The 12,561-nt window shown below is 44.3% G+C and overlaps 1 protein-coding gene across 1 annotated transcript in view; it reads right to left on the bottom strand.

Moving 5' to 3' along the window:
• Window positions 1–12,561, bottom strand: part of slc6a4b (solute carrier family 6 member 4b) — a 47,279-nt gene that overhangs the window by 6,007 nt on the left and 28,711 nt on the right. The window contains exons 7-8 of the mRNA XM_057830804.1: window positions 10,802–10,929; window positions 10,621–10,733 (exon numbers count right to left, since the gene is read on the bottom strand). Of these exons, the coding sequence (XP_057686787.1) occupies window positions 10,621–10,733; window positions 10,802–10,929 (241 nt within the window). The remainder of the gene's footprint in view (window positions 1–10,620; window positions 10,734–10,801; window positions 10,930–12,561) is intronic.

A 12,561-nucleotide genomic window follows, 5' to 3' on the forward strand; every position in this document is an offset into this window, starting at 1 on the left:
TGTAATGATGTGCTTATATGATCCTTGGACAAGATTTGTCCGTAAGTTAGTCCGAAATGTTATATTTTTTGTATGAGACGCTTTTTGTTTATGTTTAGTGAACCTGTATAGTGTGCTAAGCTAACGTTGTTGCTAATGTAATGCTTGTGTACTTTTTTTTTTGTAGTTTTACTACGGTCTAAAGAGGACAATGTTTTGAGGCCATTTTATTAATAAATCAGATGAAAAAGGAAGAAGTCTGATTATTAAGGCGTCGTTCACTAGCTGTTTAGCTTTGGAAAAAGTAGACGCTTCGGAGTGAGGACAGCATAGACAGATTTAAATGACAGTAGAGTGAAATCCCCACTACAGTCCTTATGTACCGTATGTTGAATGTATATATCCATCTTGTGTCTTATCTTTCCATTCCAACAATTTCTTTTACAGAATATATATATAATTTACAGAAAAATATGGCATATTTTATAGATGGTTTGAATTGCGATTAATTGCGATTAATTACGATTAATTAATTTTTAAGCTGTAATTAACTCGATTAAAAAATGTAATCGTTTAACAGCCCTAATATATATACATACACACATATATATATATATATATATATATATATATATATATATATATATATATATATATATATATATATATATATATATATAAATTTCTCACTATTTTGCACTGTATATAACATGTTTTGACCATAGTATGTGTAAAGGCCAAAAACGCCTATGACCATAGCTGCTGTTTGTGTTGAATTGTCAAACATAAAACTATTCAATCTTATTTTTTTCTATTGAATGTTTATCCTAGCAAGTTAAATAAATATTATCAAGCTTCAAAACGGTTGGTTGAGCATATTTGGTTGTCAGTGGGACATCAACATTACAAATTTTGAAAACAGATTTTGGGATTTTTTTGTCTTTTTGGGTCCAAAATGTGGATTAAAATTGGTCAGTGAAGAAAACAACAGTTTGGACATGAAGTTCAAGGTGTCCTGAAAATTCGGCCAAAATAGGCTTAGGTTTTAAAGGGTTAAGAAATGTTCACATATAAATGTCAGATCTTGTTTTTCTACTCAAGAGAAGAAAGTGATTTAATTGCAAGGTAAACAACAAAAATTAACATTAATTTCCTCATTAAACCAAATATATGCAACAGTCAGGGTCACAGCAAACTTAGTGGCAGTTTACACGGCGACTCTGCGACACAAAGACGCAAAGACTGAGTAGCGGAATGGCCTCGCATTCATATGGTGTCGGCGAAGACGGAAGGAGACGACGAAAAATTCTGAATTCCAAAGTGGAAAAATTCGATTGCGGGGGATTGAGCGGGGCTTTCTCCGTATGCATATCAAAGGCTCCCCCGGCGCGAGACCGCGCCAATAACGTCAGCACTCGTACACGTCACATTGGGCGTAAGCAGCGGTACTACTAAACATTAAAAACAGCAAATATGGCGGAATTTTGGCGTTAATTTACTGTTTTAATAATATTTTTTAAATTAAATATGTTCGATGTTTCCATTTTTGTGCCTTTTTGAACAAAAGAAAAATGCCATTGCTTTGAGTGGGCGGGCATATTTTTTTCCGGGTTGAGGAGCTTGGTGGGGTCAAAGTGCATCATTCGCTGTCACCTTGTAAATCTGCACTGCCCACTAGGGCTTGGCATGAATACTACATCGTTTTCATGCGGAATTGCGACCAGTGTTGTTAATAACGGCGTTAGAATATAACGGCGTTACTAACGGCGTTATTTTTTTCAGTAATGAGTAATCGAATTAATTACTTTTCTCATCTTGGCAACGCCGTTTCCGTTACTGAGGCGGGAAAGGCGTGCGTTACTAAGGTGGTTGAATTACAAAAGTCTGAGAGAGACGGACTCACAGAGACGAGAGAGCAGAGCAGGAGTGGGGAAGACGCCGTTGCAAACGCGATGCTAGGTGGCTCCAATAATACCTGACTGTAGCCATAGCCTACAAACTACGCCCACATGATACGGTAGATATCACATATTATACAACTAGATGCAAATGACTGACACGGCTGCATTGGCAACATGTTTTAAGGACTACATGCGTTAGTAAATAGCCGCCATCTTAAAGCAGTAGACCTCTCAGGAAGACTCTGATGTAGAGATCCTTCCTAGCAAACCTAAGTAACTTTTTTTTTTTTTTTAATCTAAAATGCTCCTAAATCGGCAAAATCTTGACTTAAATCTATCTTTAAATGATGAAACAGTTTTAAAACTTACACATGTTAAAAATAGACAGAAGGGAACTAATGCAATAACGGGAGCAATTTTAACAACTTTAACGGTTGATTCACAACTTTAAATGACTTCCACACATAGCAAAGGTTACTATCTCGTTATCGCAATACCCTTGTGTCTAGTTAAGTGGAGGGTAAAGAATTGGGCTAGGGCCAATTGTCCCCAAAACCCTTTAAACTTCATATTGTGTGACCTTTTTTTTTTTTTTTGAAGAAAAAAAAAAAAAAACAGGAAAATTATCACTAGTTACTTTGCCAAGTAACTAATTACTCTTACATTCAGGTAACTGAGTTACTAACGCAATTACTTTTGGGGAGAAGTAATTTGCAACTGTAATTAATTACTTTTTTAAAATAAAATTAACAACACTGGTTGCGACACTGTTCGAATGGAGACGGGCCCATATAAATGCAAATTTGAAATTTTTCGTATTCTCGGAGAGTCACCATGTTCACGGCCCCGAATGTGAGGTTTAAATAAAGAAAGCCTCCTTTAAAAAACTTGGTAATGATGTTCTAATCATGTGCACCTGATGAGATACACCTGTGTGTGTGATTTTAGCCATTTTAAGTGGGATTGAATATGGGGGCGTCCTAATTTATTCCTCAACAGAAATTTCATTTATTTAAAATTACATTTTACAGAAAGTTATAAAAAAATACATTTTTTTCTTCAGTTTTAATTGTTTAGTTCTCTTACTTGAATCTCTCAAGATTGTTAAAATTGATATTAAATACCCATATGACCAGATATGTTAGAAAACACAGGCTTCCATAGAGGTGCCCTAATTTTTTCACATTACTGTATCTGACCACTACTGCTACTCCACTAGAAATATGCACTCCGACCTATTGTAACTCCTTCAGCATGAAGAATAATACTACAACCCCTGGCAAAAAAGTATGGAATCACCAGTCTCGGACAAGCACTCACTTAGACATTTTATTATGTAAAACAAACTCGGTTAAAAAGCTTGAAAAAATAATGAATTAGTTCAAAAGTGCAACTCCTTGCCGTACAGAAACACTAAAAGAAATGAATAAAAAACATTGTGCTGGTCAGTAAATGTTACTTTTATAGAGCAAGTGCAGGGAAATAAATATAGAATCACTCCATTCTGAGGAAAAAAATATGGAATCACACCATTTTGAGTAGAAAATACAGACACAACCAGTCAATGGTCTTTCCTTAATTGGGCCCCTGCCTCAGATTAGATCTGCTCGTTAGTAAGCAGTTAAAAACAGTGTAGTAAACACACCTTGGAGGGCTGCTGGACCAAGTGGATTTACTACAATCATGGCTCCAACAAGAGAGATGTCTCTTGAGACTGTAGGAGATAGTTACCTTTCTTGCAGACACAGTATAAAGGCCGTGTTATACTTCCGTGTCAGACCTACGCCGTCAAGGAAGAACAGAGTTACGACCCTACGCCGTAGCCTGACGCGCGCCTCTCGAATTTTCTAACCTTCGCGTCACGTAGATGTGTATGACGTGGCGAAAACGGACTGTGATTGGTCGGCTCAGACTGTTGTTTCCGGTTTAGCGCGAAATCACCGCCATTGTAGAATAGAATCAAAAATTATTTTCTACACGCAAAAATGGACCAAGCCGTCGCCTGCCCCTCAACATTTGTATGTTCAATATTTATCCAGTGTTGATGAGCAGAATATTTACTTTAAAGAGTTCCATCTTGCATTGTTTATTTTTTCTCCGACTAGCGGAAGTCAACGAGCATGCCCCAAAACCGTAGAAACATAACGCCACATCCCTCTAGTGGCTTGGCGGTGAATTACAGAGCAACGCGTCCCCTCACCGCAGATCGAATATCGAATGACGCCGTAGTCGCTGCGCCGTCACCGCAACGCGGGAGTATAACTCAGGCTTAACTGTTTACATTAGTCTAACACATTCATTATAGTAAAGCATTAAGGAGACGTTACTCCTTGCCATTTGACACAGTGAAGTTGACCGGCTTATCAGCCCTCGCCTGATAAGCGAAGGAAAAAGGACGTCATCAGCTCTTCGGTGGGGTCAGGACAGCCCCGCCTTACCAAGACAACAAATTGATAGCTCGGCGCCTTAGACCTCAAGACATGCCGAACCACGACCCAGCCACGAAAGATGACACACGAACTTGACCGTCCAAACTTGCTTGCCTGGCACAGCCAGACTATTCTCCCTGTATTTTTCAAACACTGTGAGAAATGGTCTGGGACCCAGCCCATTAACGGCCTTTCGAGCAAGGTACAAAATCAATCGTCCAATCAGATTTGTTTATTGGCGTGACGTGTTCTTGACGAGTAACGTCACTCTTGCGCGCCGAAAGTCGTGTCTACAACAACACAGATGGCGAACGGGGGAGCCGAGAATATGTTCCAATCTGCGGTAAAACCAGTTTTAAATTACCAAAAACACATCGAAACAAGTCATTGACAACAGTCAACATGGCTCGCGCTAGCCATGTTGAATAAACTTCTTGTTGAGTTAATTATCGAGGGTTGATTGAATATTTGCTTGATTGATTGAATATTTGCTTGTGCTCATATATACCTAATACATATTGCCTTATTTTTTCTTATTTGATATAACCAGTAAATGATTATTGCTTGCTATACTAGGCTGTAGTATAATGTTTAAGTGTTACAAAGTGTTAAAAAGGGTCGGGGTGACAACTGCCTTGCTTCATGGCCGCAACATCGCGTAACTAGACCTTCTAGGACATCTTCAGCATCTTACGTCTGGACTTTTGTCTAGACTTTCGAGGACAATCTTCCATTCGAGGACATCTTCCAGTGCCGCAGCGTTGCATAACTGAAGTGTCTGGGTCATTCTGACCACTTTACCTAAGTGCCCTTGCTTACACACGTGTATTTAGTTAGTTCCACCTACATGCTCACCCATAGCCAACCAAAATCACATGGGTGTCTCCAGCTTGCTTTCCCCCTCCCTTTAGGGCGGCACCTTTCTGTGTTAGGACAAACCCCTAATCAAAGAAAGAGCAAGGAGGGTTTTTTTTTAGATCAATTTTGGTGACTATACAGCGTAATCTAGCATTTCTCTGTCTAGTCCCTCCTTGCTCTCCTTGGCCAAGAAAACTGAGTGTCTTCTCTCCTTATTTTTGGGTAATTTTACAAATGTCTACCTAAGGGTCTATTTTTGAACTTGACACGTCTCCATTCTCCGTCCATCCATCCATCCATTATCTTCCGCTTAGTCCGGGGTCGGGTCGCGGGGGCAGCAGCTTTAGCAGGGAAGCCCAGACTTCCCTCTCCCCAGCCACTTCAGCCAGCTCCCCGGGGCCTCCTACCGGTGGGACATGCCCGGAACACCCCTCCAGGGAGGCGTCCAGGAGGCATCCGAACCAAATGCCCGAGCCACCTCAACTGGCTCCTCTCAACGCGGAGGAGTAGCGGCTCGACACCAAGCCCCTCCCGGATGACCGAGCTTCTCACCCTATCTCTAAGGGAGAGCCCGGACACCCTGCGGAGGAAACTCATTTCGGCCGCTTGTATCCGGGATCTTGTTCTTTCGGTCACGACCCACAGCTCGTGACCATAGGTGAGGGTAGGAACGTAGATCGACTGGTAAATTGAGAGCTTCGCCTTTTGGCTCAGCTCCTTCTTCACCACAACGGACCGGTGCAGAGTCCGCATCACTGCAGACGCTGCACCGATCCGCCTGTCAATCTCCCGCTCCCTCCTACCCTCACTCGTGAACAAGACCCCAAGATACTTGAACTCCTCCACTTGGGGCAGGATCTCATCCCCGACCCGGAGAGGGCACTCCACCCTTTTCCGGCTGAGGACCATGGTCTCGGATTTGGAGGTGCTGATCTTCATCCCAACCGCTTCACACTCGGCCGCGAACCGCCCCAGTGAGAGTTGGAGGTCACGGCTTGATGAAGCCAACAGCACCACATCATCTGCAAAAAGCAGAGATGCAATGCTGAGACCACCAAACCGGACACCCTCAACGCTTCGGCTGCGCCTAGAAATTCTGTCCATAAAAATTATGAACAGAATCGGTGACAAAGGGCAGCCTTGGCGGAGTCCAATCCTCACTGGGAACGAATTCGACTTACTGCCGGCAATGCGGACCAGACTCTGACACCGGTCGTACAGGGACCGAACAGCCCTTACCAGGGGGCTCGGTACCCCGTACTCCCGGAGCACCCTCCACAGGACTCCCCTAGGCACACGGTCGAACGCCTTCTCCAAATCCACAAAACACATGTGGACAGGTTGGGCGAACTCCCATGCACCCTCGAGGACCCTGCCGAGGGTGTAGAGCTGGTCCACTGTTCCACGGCCGGGACGAAAACCACACTGCTCCTCCTGAATCCGAGATTCGACTTCCCGACGGACCCTCCTCTCCAGCACCCCTGAATAGACTTTAGCGGGGAGGCTGAGGTGTGTGATCCCTCTATAATTGGAACACACCCTCCGGTCCCCCTTTTTAAAAAGGGGGACCACCACCCCGGTCTGCCAATCCAGAGGCACTGTCCCCGATGTCCACGCAATGTTGTAGAGGCGTGTCAACCATGACAGCCCCACAACATCCAGAGCCTTTAGGAACTCCGGGCGGATCTCATCTACCCCTGGGGCCCTGCCACCGAGGAGCTTACCAACCGCCTCAGTGACTTCAACCCCAGAGATCGAAGAGCCCACCTCAGAGTCCCCAGACTCTGCTCCCTCAAAGGAAGGTGTGTCGGTGGAATTGAGGAGGGCTTCGAAGTATTCTCCCCACCTACTCACGACGTCCCGAGTCGAGGTCAGCAGTACACCATCTTCACTATACACAGTGTTAATGGTGCACTGCTTTCCTCTCCTCAGACGCCGGATGGTGGACCAGAATTTCCTCGAAGCTGTCCGGAAGTCGTTTTCCATGGCCTCGCCGAACTCCTCCCATGTCCGAGTTTTTGCCTCGGCGACCGCCGAAGCCGCAGTCCGCTTGGCCAGCCGGTACCTGTCAGCTGCCTCCGGAGTCCCACAGGCCAAAAAGGCCTGATAGGCCTCCTTCTTCAGCTTGACGGCATCCCTTACCGCTGGTGTCCACCAGCGGGTTCAGGGATTGCCGCCACGACAGGCACCAACCACCTTACGGCCACAGCTCCGATCGGCCGCCTCAACAATGGAGGTGCGGAACATGGCCCACTCGGACTCAATGTCCCTCACCTCCCCCGGGACAAGGGAGAAGTTCTGCCGGAGGTGGGTGTTGAAACTCTTTCTGACAGGGGATTCTGCCAAACGTTCCCAGCAGACCCTCACAATACGTTTGGGCCTGCCAGGTCTGGCCAGCAACTTCCCCCACCATCGGAGCCAACACACCACCAGGTGGTGATCAGTTGACAGCTCCGCCCCTCTCTTCACCCGAGTGTCCAAAACATGTGGCCGCAAGTCCGATGACACGATTACAAAGTCGATCATTGAACTGCGGCCTAGGGTGTCCTGGTGCCAAGTGCACATGTGGACACCCCTATGTTTGAACATGGTATTCGTTATGGACAAACCGTGACGAGCACAGAAGTCCAATAACAGAACACCACTCGGGTTCTGATCGGGGGGGCCGTTCCTCCCAATCACGCCCCTCCAGGTCTCACTGTCATTGCCCACGTAAGCGTTGAAGTCCCCCAGTAGAACAAGGGAGTCCCCAGAGGGGGCGCTCTCCAGCACACCCTCCAAGGACTCCAAAAAGGGTGGGTATTCTGAGCTGCTGTTAGGTGCATAAGCGCAAACAACAGTCAGAACCCGTCCCCCCACCCGAAGGCGGAGGGAGGCTACCCTCTCGTCCACGGGGGTAAACCCCAACGTACAGGCACCAAGCCGGGGGGCAATAAGTATGCCCACACCTGCTCGGTGCCTCTCACCGTGGGCAACTCCAGAATGGAAGAGAGTCCAACCCCTCTCGAGAGGATTGGTACCAGAACCCAAGCTGTGTGTGGAGGAGAGTCCGACTATATCTAGTCGGAACTTCTCTGCCTCACCCACCAGCTCAGGCTCCTTCCCTGCCAGAGAGGTGACATTCCATGTCCCAAGAGTTAGCTTCTGCAGCTGGGGGTTGGACCGCCAAGGCCCCCGCCTTTGGCTGCCGCCCAACTCTCTACGCACCCGACCCCTTTGGCCCCTCCCACAGGTGGTGAGCCCATGGGAAGGGGAACCCATGTTGCCTTTTCGGGCTGTGCCCGGCCACCAGACGCTTGCCTTCGAGCCCCACCTCCAGGCCTGGCTCCAGAGGGGGGCCCCGGTAACCCGCGTCCGGGCAAGGGAAACTGGAGTTCATTTCTTTTTCTCATCATAAGGGGTCAGTTTGAGCCATGCTTTGTCTGGCCCCTCACCTAGGACCTGTTTGCCATGGGTGACCCTGCCAGGGGCTTAAAGCCCCAGACAACATAGCTCCTAGGATCATTGGGACACGCAAACCCCTCCACCACGATAAGGTGATGACTCACGCTAATTACTTGTCGCTTTAACAACGTCACAACTGCCCGTCGCTGATTAGTCCACTCCGCTGTCTGTTTGTTGTGGCTTGCTCCGCCCTCGGAATTTGATCCGCCGGACGGTCGCCAGACTCAATCGCTGGAACAGCGGTGAGTCTGGTATACCAGGCAACAAACTTGCCACAGAAGGAGGATCCCAAGACAACACCCAGGCACGCCTTCCACCCGGCCCACTCCACCGCAGCTTTCAAAAGACTGAACATTTAGATAACAACTGTCGCTTCTCCGGACATTCTGATGTATCCGTTGTTTTGCTGACCCTGGATCCAGCATTGCCTCTCCGTCGTCTGTTTGTGCCTTGTTTTTGACCATTGTCGACGAATAAATTGCCAACCTGTTTTCGGTGAGCCTTCTTTAAACCGTTCAAAATGGAGTCAGTACAAAGAGTTAACACCGGAGTAGACGCGCGGACTTTGGCCTCGCCGGTCGACTTGCTGGAGCGGCGCTAGCGGGATGCCTTCTGGTTCGGATGTCGCTTTTCCGGCGGCTTGGCCGGGTGGTCGAATTCCTTCAAGACCAAGGAGAGGATTATCAAACTTCTTGAAGAAGGTAACGTATGGTATGGTTGCCAAAGATGTGGGCTGTTCACAGTCAGCTGTATCAAAAATCTAGACCAAGTACTAACAGCATGGCAAGGTTGTTGAAGTTAAGCGTACTGGTAGACCGAGGGAGACATCCAAACGTCATGACAAACAACTAAAGGCCATATGTCTTGAAAACAGAATATTTACAACAAGACAAATGAAGAAGAAATAGGAGGAAGCTGGAGTCAAGGTATGTTACAAAACTGTGCAAAATTGCCTGAAGGAAATGGGATTTTCATACAGGAAAGCTAAAAGGAAACCATCATTGACACTTAAACAGATAAGAACAAGACCACAATGGGCTAAGGAGAGGCAATCATGAACTGTGAATGACTGGATGAAGGTTATTTTCAGTGACCAGTCAAGAATCTGCATTGGACAAGGTGATGATGCTGGAACTTTTGTTCGGTGCCGTTCCAGTGAGATTTACAAAGATGACTGCCTGAAGAAAACCTCAAAATTCCCTCAGTCCTTGATGATATGGGGCTGCATGTCAGGCAAAGGCACTGTGGTTATATTTTCAATAAATGCAAAAGTTTATATTGAAATTTTAGACAGCTTTATTTTCCCTTTAATTGAAAATATGTTTGGGGATAATGAAATCATTTTCCAAGATGGCAATGCATCATGCCACAGAGCTAAAACTGTTAAAGCATTCCTTGGAGGAAGACTCATCCGGTCAATGTCATGGCCTGCAAATAGCCCAGATATCAATCCTATTGAAAACCTGTGGTGGAAATTGAAAAAAATGGTCCACAGCAAGGCTCTGACCTGCAAGGATGATATGGCAACTGCAATCAAAGAGAGTTGGCACCAAATTCATGAAGAATACTCAGCAAGTCCATATCTCAGAGACTGCAAGCAGTCATAAAAGCCAGAGGTGGTGCAACTAAATACTAGAGTTGTGTTTTGATTGATATTTCTTTGTTTGTTTCTAATGATTCCATATATTTTTCATCAGAATGGAGTGATTCTATATTAATTTCCCTGCACTTGCTTTATAAAACTAACATTTACTGACCACCACAATGTTTTTATTCATTTATTTTAGTGTTTTATAGTGCTAAAGAGTTGCACTTTTGGACTAATTCATTATTTTTTCAAGCTTTTTTAGAGTTTGTTCTACATAATAAAATGTCTGAGTGAGTGCTCGTCCGAGACTGGTGATTCCATACTTTTTTGCTAGGGTTTGTTTGTATTTGCCTTTTGGACCTTATGTCTCAGTGCAATATTAGTAATTGCGTCCTGAATGCATTGCGGTGTCAAGTCATACCGTGCTGTCAAGCCCCAGAGTGATCATCATTACAAAAAATATGATCGCGAAGAAGGTTGAGCCCATCATGTTGGCGATGGCCTCGGGGTATGTGATGAAGAGTAAACTGGGTCCTGCGATCATGACAACATGATTATGAGATCAGTGTAATTATGGGTGATTTTGAGTGTTGTGGGTTCACCTTTATCTTTGGCCACATCCTCAACCTTCACTTTTCTCATCTCTGCCATGTAGCCTAGCACTGTAAAGATGACGAACCCTGACACGAAACTGGTCAGGCAGTTCACCAAACTGGTCACAATGGCGTCACTGAAATAAAAAATAAATCATGCATATTTGTCTTAAAGTGATTTAAAAAAAAAACAAAAAAAAAAACAATGCTGCATTTATAATGATTTGTTTTGTCCTTTCTGAATTCTGAAATGTCTTCTTCTGTCATATCAAATTCAGGTTCTACTGAATGAGTCAGAAATGGCATTTTAGTTTTGACTTGATAGTGGTGACTCCTTTTCGTTGAAGATTAATGTTACGCGCGCATTCGCCATCCAACTAGGGCACAGGTGTCGAACTCTTGGCCCATCATTTTGGGAAATAGTGAATAGAGAGTACTTACTGTCATTTTTGGACTATAAGGCGCACCTGATTATAAGCCGCTACCCACCAAATTTGACACGAAAAATGCATTTGTTCATAGATAAGCCACACTGGAATATAAACTGCAGCTGTCCTCACTGTATTATGGGATATTTACACAGGGGTGAAAGTGGTTACAATTTCTTACCGGAACTCCCCAACGTGATGGTCGCCACGGAGCCAGAAATGTTATTTATTTGTTTTTTGTTTGGGTTTTTTTTGGGGGGGGGGGGTTAAAACTACTGAAATACAAAGAAAACTGTTTTGGTCAGTTATTTCAGTTATTTCTATAACTGATTTTCATTCAAAATTGTTTTTTTTTTTTTCCGACGATTTACAGAATAAAAGTTAACAAAAATAGCTATAACGCCAACCTCCATCTCCTAATTTTTATTTTCCCTCATTTCCTCACATACTAAATGCCAAATCTCAATTTTAACTACTTAAGAACATGGCATGTATATTAAATTTGAAGATCAGGTAAACATTTACTTTTTGTTGTTTTTTAATAATAAAGATAAAAGTAACCTACATTCAGAAGAATAAGTACAAATGACTTATATTATGCTGAGTGAAATGGATGAAAATCGCGCAAACGTTGACTTTTTTAAATCATAAGGAAATGAATAAGTAGCCTAACATAAATGAACAAATATAAGTCCAAAGTGCACATTGACAGCTGAGATGTTCTGAACCTCCCCATCAGAGCAAAATAAAACAAAATGTGATAAATAGGCCACCTTAACTCTTTCCTTGCTCTTAAAGATTCATTCAATTTTCTGTTGCATTGCCCTTTTTTTAAAAAATTTGTTTTGCTGTTTCAGAAAACATGCACATTTGAACCAATCAGAGCTATCTCTGGTGATCACATGTCAGTATGTTAGCCAATTGAACGGATAAATGAGTCCAGGCATTTTGCTTTGCTGCGTGCATTCATACATTGACGTGACTCGTCATCGTCAGACTCAGATAACTGCAGCAGCTGGTGAAACCTCCATGCCGTCCGTGGAATAAAATCAATAATAAGTATCGGTGGAAACTGATTACGCTACACAAGCACTTTATTATGCTTGTTGTTAACACTTGTGCATGTAAATCTGATTTTGGTAGATTGTTTTCTCCCTTGGAGATGAAATGCATGTGTGGCAGCTTTGTATTTTATTTATTCATTTTTTTTACATAGCGTTTTGACAGTTGCCGTCATATTTTCGGTATCAAAGCACCGTATACCGGAACAGCGTTCCGGCCCTGGATCTTATACCGGAACTGCGTTCCTGACCGTTCCCGCCCACTTTCACACCTGTATTT

Source organism: Corythoichthys intestinalis, chromosome 3, assembly GCF_030265065.1.
Source record: "Corythoichthys intestinalis isolate RoL2023-P3 chromosome 3, ASM3026506v1, whole genome shotgun sequence".
Taxonomy (NCBI): Eukaryota; Metazoa; Chordata; class Actinopteri; order Syngnathiformes; family Syngnathidae; genus Corythoichthys; species Corythoichthys intestinalis.